Raw genomic sequence first — 23,216 nt, forward strand, 5'->3', positions numbered from 1 at the left:
GGGTATTTTGCAGATCACAAGTCTAGTGTGTTTGAGTTGACTTTGTTTGTGTGCTGTGTCATGCTGACAGGGCACTTTTCCAAGCACTGCCTTCCTGAGTAGCTTCCCTGCCACTGGCCACTACAAGCACATGCAGGCACTGCAGCATCGGCCATACACAGGCAGGAGCAGGTAATGCACACGCCCCCCCCCCCCCCCCACCAAAGGCTTTTGAAAAAGACATGACCAAAAGAGAGTGATAGCTTTTGTAAGTAAACACTGAGGCTCCTATGTCCAAGGCTGTCTGACACAAGTTTGAAGCTTTGTTCATGAAGGAAAAAAAATGTTAACGTTCTGATAAACTGAATTACTCATTGGGTGCAGGCACTGATACCCTCCATATGTTTTAATACAACGATGTAGTGATGTCACAAGAGTGCTCGGGCCAGTGTGCCTGGCTATGATTGGAAAGTATTTTCGCCTGCTGTAAGAACGTTTCAAGCTATTGTTGGATACAAGGCCTAAGTACATAGCTGCAATGTTTTTTTGGCATCCATCTTCCTTGAAATTTGGAAGATATTACATTGAATTCAATGCCAATTTGTTTTTGTCATTTAGTGCCATATAAAATCTAGTATAATTTGGAATGAGTAACATAATATTGGAGCGCAGAGTGAAACACAATAAAAGCTTAAGCAAATGTATTTTCATTAAAAAAGTATGTGCACATTTTGTCACTCCACTAGGGGAGGAGGAAAGTCCCAAGGAAGGAGCCACCATAGCCAACACGACAAGGTGATCCCGGACGCAGTTTCCTTTGTGCCGATGAACAGCGTGCACCTCGTCGACAGGCCGGCAACCAATGGTGCCCCACGAGGAGGGGCTAATGCCGGGCAGCGCCGGCCTACGGGCAGCACTGTGGGCAGTGGTGTGGGTGGCGGCAGCAGCAGCAGCAGTAGCATCACCAGTGGCGTGAGTGGCGGAGGCAGCAGCTACAGGCCTCATGCGCCAGAGCAACCGTTCCTGGGCAGTCGAACGCAGCCGTCGGATGTCCCCTTTGTGAGGCGAGATGTCGAAGTGAACGGCGGAGACCCAGCACTACTCGCCTCCAGAGGAAGGTTTGTTCGTTTTTCTTTGCCTTTTTTCAGTTTGACAGCTTGAATTTTTAACATGCTAGTGCAGGATATCCTTGCCGAACGTGTGGGTTACGTTTCTAGAAAATAATGCGTTGGGCTCACCTCTCGCAAGCCTTTCTAACAACAATCTTTACAACGTCAAACTCCGTATAGCCAAAAATAACCCCCCCCCCCCCGGGATTCCAGAAAACAATACCTCATTAAGTAAACGGTGTATAGCTAAAAGATGCGTTCTAAAATCGCTTCTTACGTTCACAATATGTGCATTTAATTGTGCGTGTGAAAATGATAGTGTTCGATATATGCAAATATAAAGATAGTGGTTGTGGAGGCAGTGTAATGGTTAGCACACTACACTTCAAACATGGTGATTTTAGTTAAATTTCCAACCACGGTTAACATCAGTGGTGAGTGATATTTGAAACTTGTCCTGGGCATTCCTTCATCAACCTACACTGACCAGTGTGAAGTATGGACAATGAACCCCTGTAACTGACAACACATGCAGAGCGCTTCACCACTAATTGATCGGCAAATGGGCCTTTCAAAATTTGACCATTACATTTATTTGGTAGAACAAAACAACTGGAAATGAGACGGTAAAAAAATTTCAAGCTACAACTAAAACTGTAACATATAGGCAGAAAAGACATTTCTGAACTAAAATTGTCACCCCGAATTGTGACAGTTCATCAGTTTGCTGGGGGTGTGAGTCATCACATGCCTTATCTAATGACATTGTTATCATTCAACACAATATATGTTAGCGTTTTTGTTTCTAAAAGACAAAACACAACCTGTAAATTTGCCCAATGATGAGAACATTTTCCTGGAGGGATTTCGCCAGGAGGACAGTTTAGCTCATTTTCCCTTCTGTCCCCTTCCTACGTTGCTATCCTTCACTGTGCCTTTTCTACCTTTATTCTCTTCCATATTCCCTTTTCCTTATATCTCATTGCTTTCCTTTTTCATCTTGTCTCGACTATCCTGCCCTGTTTTCTTTTCTGTCCTTTTCACCATTTCCTCTGAGCTCTTACTGTATCCTCCTGGGTCTGGTCCCGATGACCACAATGATTATGAGATCTGAGGGCAATGGAAATATTTTCTCCTTAAAGGTTCTGCATACTAACATGTTTTTAGCTCTTACACATTGCTTGGGTGTGTGTGTGTGGGTGCCTTTGTTGACTGGAGGTGTTTGTGTTCCACACACAGGAAAGGTTTCCGAGGGAGGAGGAGAAGAGACGATGAGCGAACTGTGGTATGTGGTCCTCTCTTAACCCTTTGGTTACCTTGGCACAATAACCTTTGCCTTAATGTCAACATGGGCATTCTTCAGTGTAAATAACAATATCTGTAGAAATAAGTGCCATTCATTAGTGTGTATTGCCCAATTAAACAGATTGTGTTTGTGGTGTTGGGGGGTTTAATTTGGCTTGGTTATTTAAAATAGATCAATATTAGTGCAAACTATGGTTATAATTTTATTTTTTTTAACATGAAAATAAAAGTATTACTTAATAAGATCATGAAAAACCTTCACGTAGTTTTCCTGATTATAACATCATGATTAAATGTTGTAGAGTGCAGAGTTGCAGCTACTGGTCATCAAAGTGTGGTCGTCTGGGTTAAGCTGCATTTCTTCTATTAACCTTTTCCACGCGCTACTGCGGGGCACCTTCAGGATTTGAAAATGTTCTCTCAACACATTCCCAAACCGTGAAGAGAGACCACACTTTGATTACGAGCGGCTGTGAATAACCTACAATGTTAAAAATCCACTTATTTTGCCGTTCATTTTTGTGCTCGGAACAGAAATGTCCGCAGCCGCCTGTGCCCCTTGTGCCCCCCGAGTCCCCGCGGCTCGAGTTGGCCGCGTCCGAGTTCCCCCCACTGCCCGGGGCGTCGACCAGCGTCCGCGAGGACAGTGTCCCCACGCGGCACGAGAACCGCCTCGCCGACGTGGTGCGAGGGATCGGCAAGGTCGGCAGCGTCGTGATCGCCACCATCTCTTGCACCCGCTGCCATGCGGGAACCGTCTGGTTCATTCGTTCATTACTAACATCCATTGTTTGGCGGATTGGAGTCTCTGGCAGCCATTCACCGATTACACTTTCTCCAGTCGCTGAGTGTTTAGGGCTATTAATAATGTATAAAGCCATGGCTGTTGTTGCATAGAAGTTAGAGTGGAATTATTTTTTGTCATTGACAGGAAAAGTTTATTGAAAAAGGCCGGTTTAGTGGAACCGTCGATCTGCTTGCCCGATGATGACGTCATTTTCTGAGAGGGTACCGCCAGGCGGATAGCTGGACTCTGCTGTTCTTCTCTGTCCTGTCCCTGTGCTGTCCCTCACCTCAAACTTTACTCCCTTTTACTTTTGCGTTCGTTGTCTCTGCGCTGCGCTTTTACTCTTCCAAACTGTCCTTTGCATCTGTCCCTCCTGTATTTACTGCTCTTGCCATTTTCCATCTCCTTTTCCTGAGTCCTTGCTATTCCGTGCTGGGTCAGGTCCCGATGACCCCAAAGATTATGAGATCTGAGGGCAATATCAGCTCATGTGCCAATGTCACTTGGACGAAAACCACTGTAGCATTAGTTATTTCTAATGAGAGCTAGCTTACTCAAAGCAAAGTTATTGAAAACCTACTATTAATGCTACTTGTATATAACTGTTATATTAACTTCAAAGCGTAACAGATACACGTAAAAAGGTGGAGGACATCGGAAATCAGTGCTGCAAACACACTGTACTGTACTTCTATGCTCCCATCCAACCCACACTGATTAATGTGGTGAAGTATGGTTAAATAACCCCCACAACCCACGTGACATGGAGAGGCTCTCATCTTGCAGTGGGTTGACACAAGGGCTGTACGTATCAATATTTATCACTTTAACCATGCCTTGATACCAATGGGATTTTAAATAAGGCGGTGACCTGGCCCAGCGGTTGTGTGTTCTCCGATTATTGCAGGTCATGGTTCGAATCCAGCTGACTGCCCTGGTTATTACCACAACCATATTAACTGTGAAAGTACACGACTTCTGCTTCAGTGGACATTAAAAATCCTGTGATTTCATTCCAAAAAGAGTAGGTCATTGTGTGCCAGTCTCATTGTCCAAATATACAAAATTACTCAATTGGGATTACACACAGCGACATTGTGAAACATAGTGCCTTCGTAATGGCCTTGCGCTATAAAAATGGTGTGAATACCAAATGTACTAAATAATTATAAATACCTGGCTCCCATGAAATATCATGTATTTATTTTATATATGCGTGTTCACACAAACACTCATCCAAAAATAGATGTTTATGTTGACAGTTATAAGAGATTTGTGACCAATGTCACGTGTTAGGTTGGTTTCCAAAAATATGGTTAGGAAAATAGTTGGCAAGGTTTTCGACAACTGCCCTTCACAGGAAAGTAGAGGAGGTCTGTTGTACTGAAAGCTGGTATTTTTTTTCCCTAGCTAATAATAGATGTCCTTGCGTTTTTATGTACCTATACATGTATATACCTGTTTTTATACGGTTCGTTGCTGGAAAAGTACGTAAAATAGATTTGTAAAAAGACTCGATATTTTTATAACGCAGGCCTCGCAAACTGGGAGTACAAATGGCAGCACGGCAGTGCCCCCGAGCGCATTGAACAAGAGCAAGCCCACGCCGATGCCTGTGTGCAGCCCTGAGCCCACAATCCCTTGCCCCACACCTCAAGCCACTGTCAGCAGGTAAGCCACAACTTCACACCTCTCTCCCACTGTGCATGGTTTTAGCTTCCCCACTTCAAGCTCTTTTGTATAAAACAATATTCCAAATTTGATAAATTACTCGTACTTTTGATTTAAAGCTTTCGTGACTGCAGGGATTGATATTCTTGGTTCTTGCTGTGGATTTCACACCTGATGATGATTGCTGTGTTGCAGTCGAAACGTCGTGAGAATGTTATTGTTTGATATATTTATTATTTTATTATTTCCCTTCTATGTGACTTTACCGAAAGAACCAAGAATACTCGTACTTTACTTAATTGGGAAGCCACATAGCAACATATCCCCCTACTGGCAGACTAATCTCCACTTGCTGGCGGTGCTACATTCAACTGGACAACTGCCACCAGGGGTCGCCTTGACATGTACTGCATGGGAGGCGTGGTATAAATATTTTGTGATGGTGATGAAACATAGCAGTTCCCTCCGTAGCAGTTCAATTACAGCAGTCCTTGTTTTCTTAAGTTGTTCATGTTTTTCATTGGACTAGTTTTCTTTGATATCACATTTAATCAAATGTTGCTAATATGTACTACACACTTGTCGATATATATAAAGAAAAGGATCAGTTGCCAGGATAATGTGAGCAGTTGGACAGTGCTATCCATGAGATGCTGAAGATCACAAACTTTGGAAACTGTCTCTCATGGACATCAGCCGTGAAACTATGAGGATGACAGATGGAGTGACTTTAAGCACTTACCAAAGTGAGACATGAGAATTTTACGATCCTCTGTGTGTACGGGCGCAGTACCACGGAGACGGCTGGCACATGTACGGATGAACCGAGCGAAAGCCGTGCCCCAGCTCCCACCGTCACGCCTGGACCCGCTGAGGTCCATGCCACGGTGAGAACCTGCACACACCCCCTGCCTGGACACAGCCCCTCGTCCTGTCGTGTCATTTTGGCCAAGACCTCTCCTCTACTGTTAACTCTCAATTATCTATTGGTGTACTATCTGGGTTGTGGATTACCTGTGCTTGTGAATAAATAATAGATTTATGCACACACTGGTTTTATTATTATCTGCTGCTGCTCACTTGTTTATGGTCAGTAACTCGATCCCCATGTGACTGCAAACGTGTGAGCAAGCAATCCCATTTAAAATGACAGTGTCCCCACACCCCGTTTTACGTAAAAACCCGAGGTATTCAAGAGTTGACTATTTACTGTTTTTTTGTGCTTGTCTGGTATATAGTACAGCATGAAATAGTTAATGTGTCTTAGGAATAAATAATATTTAGACACTATAAATTAAAATTGTTTAATTAACATGAGCAGTAATGAAACTTTACTTATCAGGAAAGAAACTTCATTTTTCAACAGAAGCATGTGTTCAAGCTATAACCTAATGATTTGCGCAACTTCCAATTAACAACAGGAACCAAAGAAGCTGAGTTACGCGCAGATCTGCCAGCGGCCCCCAATGCCTCCCACATCCCAGCCGGTGGCCAACGGCTCCGCAGTGGCTGGGACGGCCGGAGATATGGGCGATGCAGACAGGGACACGGCAGATGACTCTCGGGAGCCGGAGGTGGCCAGCAAGCCTGTCGAAGGACCTCCGAGAGATCAGCGCAAGCAGTTCGGCATCTCCACACACGCGCATGCAGTTGCCCGAAAGCCACTTGGGGTTCAAAATGGCATGGCCAGGCCTCGGGCAGCAATGGTGGCCAAAGAAACACAATGACCACCGACCGCAGCTTGGCCAACCTGGAATTCGGGAACCGTGTATCGGGCCGATGTTTTTGTTTTCTCTTGCTTTTAAAAATTCGTGAATATTTAATTTTACCTTTTTAATTTTAAGATGGAATTGATCCATTTCGAATTTGCCAAAATCTTGAGCTATTGTCCTTGGCAATGGGAGAAAACACAAAGCGACTGAAAAAAAATACAGGAGGTGTTGATAGGCGCGAAAGACGTTCTACATACATGCATAGTGAAGCCCTGTCATGTGCAACATGATATTTGGGATTTGGAGGCCGGATTAATGGACTTGAGTGCTGGAGAAACCACAACCCAGCCAGAGAGAACAGGAAACCAGGACTGACTGAAGAGAGAGGCTGGACTGCTGCTTCACTGTTGCAGGCATCACATGAAGGCAAATCAAGTGCACTAATTCCCTTCTACATAAAAACAGACGGGCACTGGCACAGCAGCAGTGAATGACTGATGTTGCACCGTCTCCGTATCCTCTCAGCGTTTTCGTTGTACATAGGACACTGGAATAAGCTTGAGCATTGACAAACTCAGAAGCAGAGTTAACATGATAGAAGTTGTGGTTTGATCGGTAAAATGCTAATGCTTGGTGTAAAATGCAAGGAAAAAGTTAGTGTTGAAAAAGGTAATATAAAATGACTTGTTTTAAAGCTAGTAGCAAGTCCAGGGTATCTAAAAAAAATCGATTGTTTTGATTTTTGTGTGGTGGCTTGTTGTCCTTTGTTAAACTGCACTGCCTCAGGTTTCAGAGTAAAAAGCGAGGCTGTTGCAAGACTTGTAAAGCAATTAACATTTACAACTGACAAACACGTGTACATATACTAATAGCCGGTATGGTTCTTTTGTTTGGGTAACCCTAACACTTTGATGTTGCTCGGAAATACATGATTGCTTTTGGGTGTTTAAAAAAGGGTCTTGATAATTGTTTTGTTTGTCATTCTGCTATGTTTATGCTTCTCGTATTGTGGAATGTTGATCATTTTTGGAGGTAATTGTGTGGGATGTGTGTAATTGGCAGCAGTTATGTTGAATTAAGGGGGGGGGGGGGGTGTGTTTTTAATGTTTCTTTAACAATTCATTGTGGTGTTGTTCAAAGGAAGAAGCCACTGTTTTGTCAAAACAGTTCATCTGCAGGAAGGTTATTTCTCAGACTTCAAGCATGCTTTTTATTTTCAACAATGACTAAATGGCAAATGTGGCAGATTTCAGCACCTCAATAGAAAGTGTCCACCTCTCTAATTTGGGGATGCTTTGGTCTACCACCACTTATACAGGAATCCCCCCACTATGCATAAGGAGCAGCAGTTCCTGGGAAATGCAGCATTTCCTGGGAAATGCAGCTTAACTCAAAATTACTTAAAGGATACTAATTTCCCATTGCTTTGACATTAAAATCAGGAGTGGCATATCCTAGCTGACATTCCTGGGAAAGAAATGTGACTAAACGTCGTGAAGTGCACGAAAATGCATACAATTATAAGTCGACATACATTTTCACTCAATACAAATAATTATATCAACTCCACCACGTCACATTGCCAATTCCAGCTATGTTGCTATGTAATACTGTACATTACGTGGGTAGCGCATACCACGACGTAGTGGGAACGGGATTTCCCTCCACGTGCTCCACGACACTTTTTTAAGAACACAACTTCGAAGGCAATATGCTCCCGAAAATGCATCGGCAGCCTATATATGCAAAGTAACTCATGACGCCGCAGCTTATTTCGGGGGATTCCTGTATCATGCGGCACTTGGGAGTCGGTGTTCCTTCGGCATCTTATACGGTTATTATGTTTGGTTCCTGTGAGTTCGCTTGTGACTAACAAGACAGACATTTAAATGACACACAGAGGTCACATACACAGTCGGCTGAGGGTAACTCCTGAGATCCAGCTTCAATCGACACAGTAACCACCACTTCTGACACTCTTCACTTGGCTTTTTGTGTCTCCGTGTCTTCAAGACGTCTCTCAAGCAGCTGATGAGTTTGAGCAAAGCCTGCGTGCCATTGCTGTCCGTTTTTAGTGAGCCTTGTCTCATGAATCTACAGGAATTATGCATCTCAAATTTGAGTGAAGTACATCCTTATAGTGCAAGTACTGACCTACTCTACACGGTTTGCCAGATAACACCACTGAATTACATCATACCACCTTCATGCTTGTTAGCCGCACTGGTTTTTATTAATTAGAAAAAAATATTTTCACAAGATTTTTTCTTACCGAATTTTGGAGACTTGATGGATTTCTTAGTTAAACAATTTTGGATGTACTTAGGGGTGGTGGAGGGGGGGGTCGGAGGTGTGAACTATTACTATTTAAGGTGGAATTTCCGTGATTATAATTAGTTAAAATTAACAAGTGTCATTACTTAAATGTATACCAATAACATTGAAGAAATCCATTTAAATGTTTTGGCTGAAAAATAATTTCGTCTGAAACATTATTTAGAATGATACTTAATTTTACATTTATTTATATATTTTTTTGTTGGTGGTTTTCAAGTCTTTGCTATTAAGATGATTGGCAAATACATGCATACATACACAACACGGTTATACCTCGAAAAGGAACGAATAATTTACGTACTTTATTACATGTTTATCTTAAAGTACGTTGGTGAATTAATTACATGTCTAACCTTTATTGGTTCACCAGAATCAAACTACCACAGTAAACATCTCCGATTAGCACGATTAGCTGCGTACCGTTCGATATAAGTTCTCCATACATACACACACGATTTGACATTGTTCCATATAAACGTTCTACATCATTGTTATTTTCCTATCCTGCAAATGTGGTGCCACAGCACTGCCTATATGTATCTTGGATTGTGGCCAAGAAGTTAGATTCTGAGCGATTTAAAAAAATACATTGTAGATGCTGCCCTGTGCTTTCTTTGAATCCGCGAATTGACTCCATTTTCATCACCAACGTTTGCTCGTGCCGTTCTTTAGCACAAGCGGCTCTCTTCGATCATTCTGTGGTACGGGGTTGGGAGATGTTATCCTCTGCCAGTAGAGGGCACTGCTGCCGCGCTTTAACACAGGAGTGAAAACCATTTTAATTGCATATTTGCCAGTATGACACATTAAGCATCGGTGGTTCCATACAGAGCTGTTGCTCTTGTGTGTGGGTACATGCTCCATATTGGACAGTTCTCAATTGTGTGTTTTTATAGGCACGTCCGTTTCCTTGCAAAGGTAAACATGATTCGGATTATTCTCCCAAACTCGCCTCGCCAAAGGTTTTTTTGTCCCATTGACACTTTCCTGACCGAAACACCATTACGGAGATAGCCTGTTTAACTCCGGTTTGCCCGATTAATTAATACAATTGTGGAGTACTGACTATCATGTGTATGTCAGGTGATGAACACTTAGCCAATGTAATGTAATTGCACTGAAATGAATTTCTTTCTACGGTCGATCCTCCCGTCATGTTATTTTGTACTTCCCGTCACCAATTTTTGCAGCAGTCCCCACTGATCAATCTTTCGACTGTAGGAATTCGATGAGCTTCGAAGCGCTTTGTCCACAGATGTCCAGTATGGGCGTGTCAGTATAATAACGTCAGCGGCTTGTCACAGACGGTGCTTCCACATTGAGGTCAATCGCTGCAACGATGTTGGTGTGTGGCTGACAGCTGGACGTGGTGATTTCACCGTGTTCTGCCAAGGCGAGAACTTTGCGTATACGTTCATGTCGTGGAGGCGTGGATGTACAGTTGTATACAGATACGCGTTTAGGGCAAATTGCTGTGAGCGTTTTTAAATGTGCTGTTGGACATAAATTGGTGATAAAAAGTATATTTACACCGTATATATAAATACGTAATCCCAATTTTAGCTGTGGTTTACATAGCGACGTTTGGGGCCCTGTAGAATATATAGGCGTTTTGATTGCGTTAAGGCAGTGCAGTGATTTTTTTTAAATCTGTTGTGCATTTGTTTTATCTGCCAGAATGGCAATGGAGTTGTACATTTTACATTGATTGTATTGGGTGGGTGGGGGGGAAGAGAAGATGGGGATGGTCGGGAGGAGGTATGGTGTGGGTAATTTTTTTTGTCTTTTCCGGTTTAATTTCTTTTTTTTTTGCCAATTGTTGGGTGACGCCAATGAAACATCAGGTTGATATTTTTTTGTTTTCTTGTTCAGAGCCGATGAACGGATAAGCATTGTTTGCAAACAAAGACTTGAATATGTACAGTATAGATATATTTACACAGTGATCGTTTTTGTTTCCCTGCCTTAACTTTTGTACGTCGTGTACCCGCACACAAAGCCATCGACAGGGCAGTGTCACCTCTTCAAATACACAAACGAGATGCGGCCCGGAGGCCTGGAGAAGATTGGATGTATTGTCTGCATAATTTCTGCTATAGCAGCCCTTTTTACGACTAATTACGAGACAATTGATACATCTATTTTACAAGGGAGACATCTTTGGGTGTGTAACGATGCATCAATTCATAACATGAAATTATTCTAATGCTTATCTGTACAGATATCAAATTACGAGTGTCAGTATCGATTATTTAACGATTTGTGAGTTGCATACAGAGGCCGTGACGTGGCCGAATAGGAACGCATTTGCCACTTGTTGCCGAGGTTTGTGGTTGGAATTGAGCAGGCCGCCCTATTCATTATTGCAAGATATGTTATTTCTGCTTCACAGTGGACGTTAAATTCTCGTAATGTAATTCGAAACGCTTCGAGAATTGTGTGCTGCAAATGGCTCCGCTAAGATGATACGTGGCAACCATCGCCCGAGACTGGCAAAGTTGCCCACTTGCACGGCGCTACCCAGTTGCTTTGTGCCACACTATGGCAGCTGCCACTGGGGGGGGGGGCGCTCTGCGTACGTTTGAGTTGAGATTGCGCTTTGAGTTGCCGAGGCGTTTTAAGCGCCATATAAATGCCAAGATCATGATTATTAATGTTACGCTGAGGGCTATACCTGTACAATCAAGTGAAGCATGAGCATACATAAGATTAAAAAAATGACAAAGTAGCGATTCCCTGAATTGAATCACGACGCCAAAATCGTGACAATCGAATCTTGGACATGAATCGTTACACGCCTATGTGCTTTCTAAAAGAGACACGTGTCCTCCTTGCAATCACGTGGTTCTCGGCTTATAAAACAAGGAACCAATTGTAAGGTGCTTATTACGATCCTATTCTGACATTAATATCTCATTGCAAAACCTTTGTGACTGCCCCTCGTGTGTGTGTTATGGAGACGGGGTCATGGGCGTGTGATTAAGGGCCAGCCAATCAGACGCGAGTGTTCAGTAGGAGTATATAAACCAATGACGGGCATATTCTTTGGGTCTTTCGGTAAAGTCACGTAGATAGGTTCAAAGACATTAACAAAAACTACGGCGTTTCGATCACAACGCAAGCGATCACGATGTTGTGATTGAAACGTAATTTTTGTTATTGCCTTTGAACCTATCTACGTGACTTTACCGAAAGACCCAAAGAATATGAATTCCTGCAGTCACAAAAGCTTTAAGTCAAGATTCGGTGATGGGCAGTGGCGAATCTAATTTTTTTGTTGGTCCCGCTGTGCGTTTGGTTTGTTTACAAAACTCGCGAGGATCCGGGCAGAACCCGCGTCTGGGTTGGTTTTGCACTCCCCTTTCATTCGTTCTTACGTGTTCCTCTCGCGAGCGACGTGTGGTAGCGATGCACACATATATACACACACTGTAATATCACGCCTGGTCAGTGTAACTTCATGCATGACGCTATAAAGGTGTAGCCGTGTGTGGTGTTGAGGGAGGCGGAATGCACGTTGAATGCACGGAATCTTAGCGCGTTGGGATGGATAAGGGTGGCCTCCGTCTTGGAGGACTAGGAATGCCTTTGTTTGTTGGTAACCTATTCATGATCTTGATTTGCTGAGAAAGAGTCGACAAGCACCACGCACGACTGCTGATCGGGAAAGGTCCCCTTTCCGTCTTGAAGTGTTTTATCACTGCAATCAAATCGTTTTCTTCAGCATTGCTGGTTTCGTCCCGCACCTCGATTTGTCCTGCAAATAGAATTCGGCAAGCAGGGACCATCCTGGAATTTGGTCTTGGAAATATCGATGATTCGGATTGACGATTGTTCAGCAAATATGATTAGAATTTAGCAAATATGAAAATGTAAAAAAAAATGTGTTCTCCAAATCTTCATAAATAGAAATTTAAATGTGTCGTACAAGATATCCCGGGTATTACACAAACAGTTATATATACGAAAAGGATTTGAGCCCTACACAAATATGTTCTTGAATTGAAATGCAATGCAGTGGTCATAGACGCCAGGCCATTCAAGTGTCTGCCTGCGGAAACGTGGTTTCAAGGATCACATTGGGCTGTATTCAGGTTGGAGTATCACATGAGAATGAGCCGCTCGAATCCGTGCATTCCTCACACCTCTTCCTATAATTACTTAACACAATTTTCATTGGAAAACCGATTCTGTGTACTATTTAACATAGCAAAGCACGCTCATAGCCACGGCCAACTTTCGTATCAATGTAGACCTTTAGCCTGCAATTGTATACGTTACTGTGGTATTCACGTTGTGGGTCGCCAAGTATTTTGGCGTTGTCGCGCACGTACTTGTTGTGTACACGTGAACCCTGAATACCTTTCAACATGGCTCTTCTGTGCAGGAGGTGTACGTCCATCATTAGTTGAATTATTGGTGAACAATCAATCGGGTTGCAGCGATATGGTGATATTAAAATGTGTTGTATGAGACAAGATCCACGATAATATAGTACTTTTTCGAAATATTGTTCTTATGGTTGCTCATTGTTTCTTAAATACACATTTTCTTTGTAAAAAAATATGGTATAAGTTTGCAATTGTAATTAAAGTGAAAAAAAAATGCTATTACACATTAAATGGGAGATTTGCAAAGGTTTTCTGGAGGAATTGGCAATTTGTCGATTTATCGCCATCATGTTACAACGATGTGTTGCAGATTCTTATTATTTTACAATCATTGGAATACTTGGGCAGGCCTATATTGAGTGAACATCATTATTTGAAGTCATTTTAAGCATCCGTTCATATTTGAAGTCCATCTAAGCACAACAAATAAACTTAAGATGTGAGATACAATCACAAATATACAATTTACATTATTTTGTAATAACTGCCATCATGAAATGTAATATCGCACCTTATTGTATTTGTGAAAAGGGGTCTCGTGGCAACTCTGGAAATACTTGTGTTAGCATAGAGGTCATAATTTACTAATCTCTTGCACAGAATGGCACCGGCTTGATCCGCAGTAATTCCAAGAATAAATTTATATATAACCGCGCTGGATGTTTGCATAAAAAAAAACTTTTCACTTGCGTATTTGGTTTTCTAATGAAAAATGTATCAACAAAATGGTGTTCGTTTTGATTCAGATTCAGCTGCGCATTTGTGGAGAATGCTTATCGTGCCTGTACAATGTGTAAATAGCAACAACAACAAAAACAATAAATAGACAACTAGAGACAAGAGTGTGGCATTGGTTTTTCTTTCCGCTTGATTTGTTTTTTCACAGTTTCATGAGCTCTCCGTTATGTGTTCATATGCGGTGTGTTATTCCGCCGGACGTTCCACGCCTTGCTGCATATTCCGGTCGCTTCTTAAAACCGGAAAACACATGTGGGAGCTCTCCAGCACAACCGCGTGAACATACGCAGAAGTTTGACGAGGACTGCCCCACAAGTTGTTGGTAGCAAAAATATTTTCAAGAAATGTCCCTTGGTATCTCTGTGTTTAGTATAGGAAACGTGTAAGTAAATTTCCACTCGGGTTGTATCCATCCGATTGCAGGTGTCTGCCCCATTCTGGTCAGTCCAGGTTCGGATAATGCATGAATGGATGTGTTAGTTACGTTGAAGAAAGCCTACCCACGGTAGTGACATTCCCCCACCCACTGCTGCTGGTCCCAGTGAAGTGGGAAGCCATGCACAAGAGGTATCAGCAAGTGATGTAAAGTTAATGATACACTCATTCCGAACCCATGCTTTTTTACTAGCCCATTTTTATGAGTTAATGTTTGCTTTCGTGTGTAATTTTGATCTAACATCTCAGTCCCATATTATTGTTATAATCGTGTATTTAAGGAGAGTGGCAGCCATACACGGTAATGTGTCAGTGTGCGCGCCCCTTAATTATATTTAACAGCAATGGTGTGATTGTGTGAAATTCCGTTTTGTTGACAAAACTGCCAAGTTTGGTATACATGATAATGCGCGGAGGAAACAAGGTGTTAATTGTAATTTTGTCATTAAATTAGATGCAGCTATTCTTTATCACTGCATTGCAGGTTTCCCTTGTGCAACAATTACATGAGTTAAATGAAGGGGAAATTTGATAACATTCATCTGCTTGAGCTATGAATTGTGGTTTATGATTGGCGTGGTTGGCTATGTGCGGTGTTAAAGAAGTTCAACATACATTTGTCCTGGGTTTTCATCCTTGATGATTGTTTTTTTACCATTTTATCTGGCAACAAAACTGACACCTTTTTTTTACAAGGAGTCATGTTTGCATTGACCACAATACCTGCGGTCGGAATGCAAACAAAAAAAACAAACACAACTCTGATAATATATAGTCAATGCAAACATGACTCCTTGTAAAAAAAAAGGTGTCAGTTTTGTTTCCAGATAAAAGGGTAAAAAAAACAATTATCATATTTTGCTACTGGCAAAGGAGGTTCCAATGGTATTTCATCCTTATTCTTTGGGTATTTCGGTAAAGTCACGTAAAAAGGTTCTAAGAAAATAACAACAGACTGCGATGTTTCACCCTTAATTGTATCATGTGATAAATTCAAACGTTGCGTGTTGTCAAGTAGTGTATTGGCTGTGTCATTTAATCCCATTAATAGCAAAACATGTCAATGTCTACACTGCCAACTACGAGGCCAATCGCCTAAAGCATTGTGCATTGGCTGTTTTGTGAACATGTAAATCTGAGCCATACTTTCAAACCTACTTTTTGTACTGCTCCACGCATCCACATTGGGACCTCTGTATAATGCTCCTCGAAGGGCAATAAACTCTTCTGCTATTTGTACAACCGAATGAATGTACATCTTCGACAGGTGGTGCAATAATTGTCACAAATTCTGTGGCAGGGTCATCGATCATCGTAATTTGAAGGAGATAACGGACGAAGCGTTTTTTTCAACACGGCACGGCCATCTGTGCCTGTCCGCTGTGAGTAGCCCACACGCATTCGCACTGACAACGGCTGAAAATAGTTCATTCTACAGCAGTGGAGCCTTTAGTTAAATGTGTGATTTGGAATCTTGTGAAGGGTCGACTCAACCCATATAATGTCAGTAAGATGATTACTGACTGCTGAAATGTTGCTTTGGTGAGAAAGTGGTGTTCGTATTAAGGGCATGCTTGACTCCAGTCCTAAGAATGTGGAATTTCCACTGCCTTAGGAATGGCCGTTGGGAAGTTGAAAAAATTTATGCTTGATGGAGGATGTGGACATCGAAAACCAATTTTCTTTCGTTGAAACTTTATTTTCAGAGCTTCGGGCAAGTAGTGGTTATCAGCCAATGCATGCTTCACCACGTCCTATTCTGCTGGGTATATGTGTGACTACTTAATAATATACTGTGTGCAAGGCTTATTTTACAGTATCAATAATGCCTCACTCAAAACGTTGATTAGGTTTCTGCGTTGGGGCATACCGAGAGCGTGGCATGTGGGTGGAAAGTGGAGTATTGTACCCAGCACAAACCCATGACAAAGCTGCACACAGATGGATTCAATACTTCATCGCTGTACTGCCACGGTCAGTTGGGTGGGCGAGACCAAATCGCATTGACCACATACTTGACATTTCCGATGTTACATGCTTATATTATATGGTTCTTTCGGTAAAGTCACGTAGATAGAAAATAAAAATACATATTTTATGTATTTAAAATATCTACATGACTTTACCGAAAGACCCATAGAATATGAATTCCTGCAGTCAAGAATGTTGTAAGTTACATGTTTACACGATTGAATAGCATGTATCAGTGTGCATTGCACGATGCGCCTTGGCAACAAATGTGCCTCGTTGCAATGCACTGTGACTGTGTGACATCCACAGGTGCGGGTACGCCAATTAATGGGTGAGGCCGATTCGGTCATGAGCATCGCGCTCCGCTTGTGACTGTGTCTCGCGGACCTGAGCGGTAATGAAGTCTCCCGGATTTCAAGAGTAACGTTTAAAGCTCTTTAACAATCGCAAGTAACTGTTACTAACTCTGTGTGCTACGAGTTTCTTTTGCAGTGTGCATCACACCTTGTTCTCAATTCGCATTGCGCTCCCTACACTCACACGCTTCTCATTAGAACATCTGCTTGCCAACAACTTCCTCTTAGTAAGCCTATGACGAACACACATCCTGATTTGGAAAACGTTTATTTAATCGGTCCGCTTTTGTGTCCTTTTCTACTCTTACGCCGGTTTATTTGTCTTGTGAGGTCTCCTTCTCTAATGCCTGTTTGTCTATTTGTATTCTTTTGATAAAATCACCCGGAATGTGCACAATCTCATCAGATCTCCAAAGTTAAGCAAGGTGGAGCCTGGATAGTGCTTGGATGGGTGACCATCGTTAATAACAGGTAATATACGTTGTGGGGCTACGTGGTATGCAGCGTAGGGCAATGAAGCAATATCCATTGTACTACTGTCCTATGCTCCAACATCTATAGGCTTCCCATATTCATCAACCCGCACTCACCATCGTGATAAATTATGGTCAAATAAACCCTCAGAATGAGAATTCTCATCCAGCAGTATATTGCTACAACGGTTCTACATTACTGTGCGTTGTTTCTTTGTCTCATGGGATCCCTGGTTGTGGGAGTGGAGAGTGCTTTGGTGGGGAGTCGAGTGAGATGAGAGGGGACTATCTTCAAGAAACGTCAGTGCGATCTTGAAATTGATCAGGGATTGTATTTGGAGTCCATGGAGTTTTGGGGTGATGTGGTCTTGTTTACAGGTGCGGCTGAGAAGTCTGTCAAGTTGAATTTTGGATCATCTGGAGTTTGGAGATGAGGGTTTTGAGGATGAAGGAATATGAGAGGCCATATCTTGGCTGCTGGTAAGCACTGAGCAACCCGTTTGATTTTCCACCCGAATCTCAGTGGTAGTCAGCTGCAGGTCATCCGAGGTGAAGCTAACGGGAGCCTCAGACAGCTATTAATCCTGTCAAGCGCTAGATCCCAGCAGTACCATATTGTCTCCATGTATAAAATGTGCATATCCACAGGGCTACGATCTCTTTAGGAGGTCCTGAAATCATCTTGCAATTCAGTTCCTGAAGAAACTCCCCACGCATGGAGTGAAATGTGTGACGCCATGCTGAACAACTGACAGCGCAATCGAAATCACATTCGAGATGGTTGTTGATGAAGGGAATTTACATTTTATTTCGAGATCAGAGCCGCCCTTCAATTGCGGTGTGGAATTAAACATTCTTCACCAGTCGATTCTCCCAACAAGCGAAACATTTGCTCCCGAAAAAATAATCTACCATAATCTCGTCTTTGAAGAAGCTAATGGGCAACATAATGGACCTGTCCAAATGTCTCTACTTGGATGAGAAAAAAAAGATTTACAGCCAAAACATCTCGGAGACTCGAGGGACTTCATAATTGCCCTCCGTCGTGAAGTCAGGCGTCCCCGACAGAGAAAGGAAATTGAGTGTAATCGGGAAACAATTATTGCAGCAACCGGACGTCACTCACCCATGGGAGGTGCGTCGGCAGACAGAAAACTCTCCGACTCACGCGGCCACCCCCCAAGGATGAGGGTAACCGCATTGTCGAGGGCGCTAATGAGACTAACTGGGAACCCTTGCCAAAAAAAATGACTCAAATTTGAGAGGCTCTCGACCACAATGAATTCCGAAGCACACACCCGTCCGTGGTAAATACCCAGTAGTCACCATTCGGCTTGCTCGTTAAAAAGGGCTCTGGGCAGTAGTGTAAGGTTACTGCCGGTGCAGCTGAGAAAATCGATCGGTGGTCTGTTCTCTGAATTTTATGAAAATGTTTCACCGTGGTGTGAACCAATGGCGTAGCTATCGAGTGTGCAGGGGGTGCAACTGCACTGGGACCCACGAGACAGAGGGGCCTAGGCGCCTTGCTACGCAGAATGGGGGGTGGGGGGGTGCAGATGGTCAGGCGGCCCCATTTCATTCGTTGAACCGGGGTCCACGTCAAGCACGCGATGCCAGTGGCGTGAACGAAGTTTCGCAGCAGAGACAGGAGGCCTGCCATGCCTACGGAAAGGAATAGCCGACCGAGCTTTAAACTTAAAGATGAATGCACTCGGCATTGTCGTAGATCAGAGTAGTTTGAGAGTCAATGCTGCGTATGATTGGGATGCAAATCAAAGAAAAGGCACAAGAACGCAGAAAAATAGGAGCACGAGTCTCTCGGTAATAAGGCTGATGACAAATCACTGCATGCACAGCTACTTCCAAACGCAAGCGTGCCTTCAACTAGGGCAACCCAACACAACAAATAGCCACGCACATGGTGCACTAGAAGACGACACATTTGAATTAAACTCACAATCCAAGGTGTTGCATGGGAGGCTCATATTTATATTCATATTTCCTTGAATGTCAAGGAGGAGGATGTCAACGGCATCAGTATTGAGGCAGGCTGCCGGGATTCGGCCTAAAGCGCCCGACAGAGATATTGCACATCAGAATTAGGCGTCCCACGCTTTTGGTAATCAAAAATTAGTGGAGAGTTAAAGAGGAGGGTGGGTGCTTATCAAACTCCTCAATCTTCACGAGATCACGTGAAAACCTGTGTAACATCAACTCTGGATTTGAATGCACATGAAAGAGTGAATCAAACTTCTCCCGTTTGGGTTAATCGACCACTATTAGCCGCAGCAGTTGGGGGCGATGTACAATCAGAAGTGCGAGTGAAACATCTGTTTGATACACTATGAGATCTCTTTTACCAGTGGCAAAATATAGTAGTAGGGTTTTACCCTTTTAAACTGGTACAAAACTGACACCTTTATTCAAGGCATCATGTTTTCAATAACCACAACACACGTAGTCAAAAAAGCAAACAAAAATAAACAACTCTGATAATGGTAATGATATGCACTGTCCTTGAAGTTGATTGGTCCACACCCGAGACGGCTTTCTTTAGAGCCTAGTCCCCATTGGTGTTGGACCAGATGACACCAGAAGGCGTACAACTCAAACACAGTGCAATATCAGAGTATTGAGAGCTCGGGGTAAGCATTTACACTATGAGATCTCTTTTACCAGTGGCAAAATATAGTAGTAGGTTTTTAACCCTTTTAAACTGGTACTAAACTGACACCTTAATTCAAGGCATCATGTTTGCAATAACCACAACACAAGTAGTCAAAAAAGCAAACAAAAAGAAACAACTCTGATAATGATATGCACTGTCCTTGAAGTTGATTGGTCCACACCCGAGACGGCTGTTTGATGTCAAATTAATTCAAATCGCGCGTAAGAAGCAACGAATCCGCCTCCGCTTTTGGGCACCCGACCACCGTTTTGACTGCAGAAAAAGAATATTGGGTAAAACATTCATTTGATGTTGCTGATCTGACAGCTGCTCAAATATGTCACGGTGCCAACAACTGTGTTTGGAAAAAGGATTTTGCGACATAATTGACACCACCCAAACCAAGAGATACGAATGCAGACTGTCAATGCTGGCATACCACGACATGGTCGTGGCTTTTTTTTAAGGAGGTGACCGAGAAGGGGACCGTGATGAACGCGTTGAGACAGCTGATGAAATCGTAAAAACTGAATACATTACAATTCTGGTTGATATTTCCTCGACATATTAGAACATCTCAAAACGACGCTCAACAATAGAGGGTGGGCAATGTTCATTTTATTAAAAAAAAGGCAGCCAGTCAATCATACGCAGAGTGACAAGGGACGGTCTTAAGTCTGGACGTGAACCCGGGGCATGGATTACTGGGGCTAATGAGTTGCGGCAAAATAGAATGAGTGCATTGAGCAAAAGGTTGCTTCGACAGAAAGCCTCGGTCGCTCGAGTGTGTGGAGGGATGTCGAGTGACATTAGCTACTCTAACCCGTGTGCCCAACGCACCTGTGATTGTCAATTTGATTTCCTGCTTCGAGTAGAATTTAGGCAGTGCTCATCTTCTGCTTACCGCCCTGAGCTAGTGGCAGATATTCCATATTCCTATGACGGGGTGAGTATATCCATAGAACAACTACTGTTGAATTCCTCACAAAGTTGTACTTATTTATCGACCCGAGATGGTTGATGGGTCGGAGTCAACTCCCCAAACCAGAATTTAAACGTACAATCTTATGTTTAAAAGCTGCTCATTGCTTGCATTGAACCACCCGGTCGGATTGTGATAAAGCGTGGGCTAATTTATACTCAAACGAGAACGTGAACCATACACCTGCTTTTGTCATTACACTGATAGACATCAAAGCCACTGGTCAGGACAAAGAAAAAAGATAAATCCTTTCAGACATTGATAACCAGTGCACCTGAGACATTACATGTGAGGGAAGCAGACACATCTGTGGAAGAACATTTTAAACACGGCTTCTTCTGAGGCGGAGGATACTAATTCCGCCACCATGACAACGAGAGCGACAATAATTTTCACGTTGCATGAAGTGTTGCGGGTAAATCTCACTGAGCATCCTCCGCCAAGGCGACATTCAAACCCGCGCACCGTTGCACGGGCAGTCCGAGTTTGTTGTCCTCCCCACTCACACACTAACGCCTTTCCTGTACCCATCTCCCCGTGGTCACCCATCATCAATCCATTTCCATCTTCGTTAAATTCCACGCATCGTTCCCACCACCACCTCATTTTACACCTGTTGGCCTGAAGGGGCAATCGCGGTTATGGGTATATCACGTGATGCCTAATTACGAGGAGGGCGTATCTGGGGTAAAAGTGAAAGGCGGAGTCAGTCGAGAAGCTCCGGAAACCTGCTCGAGGGTTCTAGAAGTGGGCGTGGCTGGAGGCGGGGCTTGGCCACGCTGGGGCGTATATAAGGGGGACCGAACCAGAGAGGTTCGGTGCTGTTGCGGCTCCTGGGTCCTGGCTGTGTGGCTGCTCGCCGTCATCTCTCTTCGTCGTCGGACCACGTGGCCGATCTTCTGCAAGGCTCTCACCGTCGCCGTCGCTGCGCTAACAGGCAGCTGTGTAGTTGGACGCCGACGATTGGGTTGTGTGTTCGGGTCGGCGGCGTGTAGCTGCGTTACATAAATGTATCGCCCAGTGTGCTCTTGATAAATAAGGAGCCTTCTACACGGCGTGTCTCAGAAGTCGCTCACTACACATATATCCCACCCACTCATCTCGTTTCATCTCGCCAACCATCTCGTACCATAGGGGCCGTTCATACTTGACGTCACGCGATTTTGGACGATTTTTTACCCCCCCCCCCCCTCGTCACACGGCGTCACAAAAAGTCAGACCCCCCTCAAATATGACGTCACAAAGCTCTGCCCCCCCCCAAATAAAACATGATTCAAATCGCTTTAAACTATTGTCATTGTAGTGCGTATTTAATGTGGCGCTGCACTCTGATGTTGTAGGAGAAAACATTTATTAAAAAGTCTAATTAAGTAGAACGTGTTGTCTATATTTATTTAAAGTTGCGCATTTTGATGTGACGTCACATTTTTCAACCCCCCCGTCACAAATGTCTGACCCACCCCCCCTAGGTGCGTGACGTCATTTATGGACGGCCCCGTAGTTCACCGCACAACGCCTTGGTTAAGGCGCCATATTATTATATTAATGTATGATAAGATCAAATATTGTAACTTTGTCACCGTGCGCTGCGAGACAGACGACGTGAGCTCTACACCTGCCAGAGCGTGTCCGGGTTGCCCAGCTCCACCGCGGGCAAAGTCCACGAGAGAACGGCTCAGGTTGTAAGAGAGCGTCATCCACCGAGCCAATATACCACGCTGACTTCGAAACGGCAACATGCGAACACGTTGAGAACCCGTTTTGTTCAATCCACTGCTGGACGTGCGCCTACCGCGCCGTGCCGGTCATGATGGTAATTCAATATTGATTTGAAGCTTTCGTGACTGCAGGAATCCATACTCTTTGGTTCTTTCGGTAAAGTCGCCTAGGCTGGTTAGTTGCAGGTTGGTGAAGATGGGAAGCATTGACGTGGGAGCATTGTACAATTGATGTTGGTGCAATGCCCTCTGCTGACGACAACATTCAATGCGACGAAGCGATTTGCCCATTGACCAACGGGGCTCGTGACAGGCCGTCTCTTCGTGATTGAAAGGCATTTCAGATGAGCAAACAAAGCCGGAATGAGTTGGGCGCTGTGGATCGATGCTGATTAGGTGCAGGCAATAACCCATTGTCCTCGCCTGCTTCTCGTGACTCATGTTAAGTGTCTGGAGCCAAGAGCAAGTTGAATGTTTAGGGTTAAGGTTTTTTTTTTTAAATGAGGATTTTCAGTGTGAATTTCAAACTAGAAAATGTACAGCAAGAAAATAGGATCGCAAAGATAATTTAAAAAAATATGTAG

The 23,216-nt window shown here is 43.5% G+C and overlaps 1 protein-coding gene across 6 annotated transcripts in view; it reads left to right on the plus strand.

Annotated features, from left to right (window-relative positions):
• The window catches only part of LOC133344667 (la-related protein 4-like), a 32,657-nt gene extending 19,119 nt beyond the window's left edge, over window positions 1-13,538 (plus strand). For all 6 annotated transcript variants that reach the window (XM_061554716.1, XM_061554717.1, XM_061554718.1 and 3 more), the window contains 7 exons: window positions 71-171; window positions 726-1,097; window positions 2,328-2,373; window positions 2,928-3,095; window positions 4,715-4,851; window positions 5,642-5,738; window positions 6,273-13,538. In XM_061554716.1, the coding sequence (XP_061410700.1) occupies window positions 71-171; window positions 726-1,097; window positions 2,328-2,373; window positions 2,928-3,095; window positions 4,715-4,851; window positions 5,642-5,738; window positions 6,273-6,578 (1,227 nt within the window). In that variant the 3' untranslated portion in view covers window positions 6,579-13,538. The remainder of the gene's footprint in view (window positions 1-70; window positions 172-725; window positions 1,098-2,327; window positions 2,374-2,927; window positions 3,096-4,714; window positions 4,852-5,641; window positions 5,739-6,272) is intronic.
• The last annotated feature ends 9,678 nt before the right edge of the window (window positions 13,539-23,216 follow it).

This window comes from Lethenteron reissneri, chromosome 20, assembly GCF_015708825.2.
Source record: "Lethenteron reissneri isolate LAM-NWPU_2019-01 chromosome 20, ASM1570882v1, whole genome shotgun sequence".
NCBI classification, from domain to species: Eukaryota; Metazoa; Chordata; class Hyperoartia; order Petromyzontiformes; family Petromyzontidae; genus Lethenteron; species Lethenteron reissneri.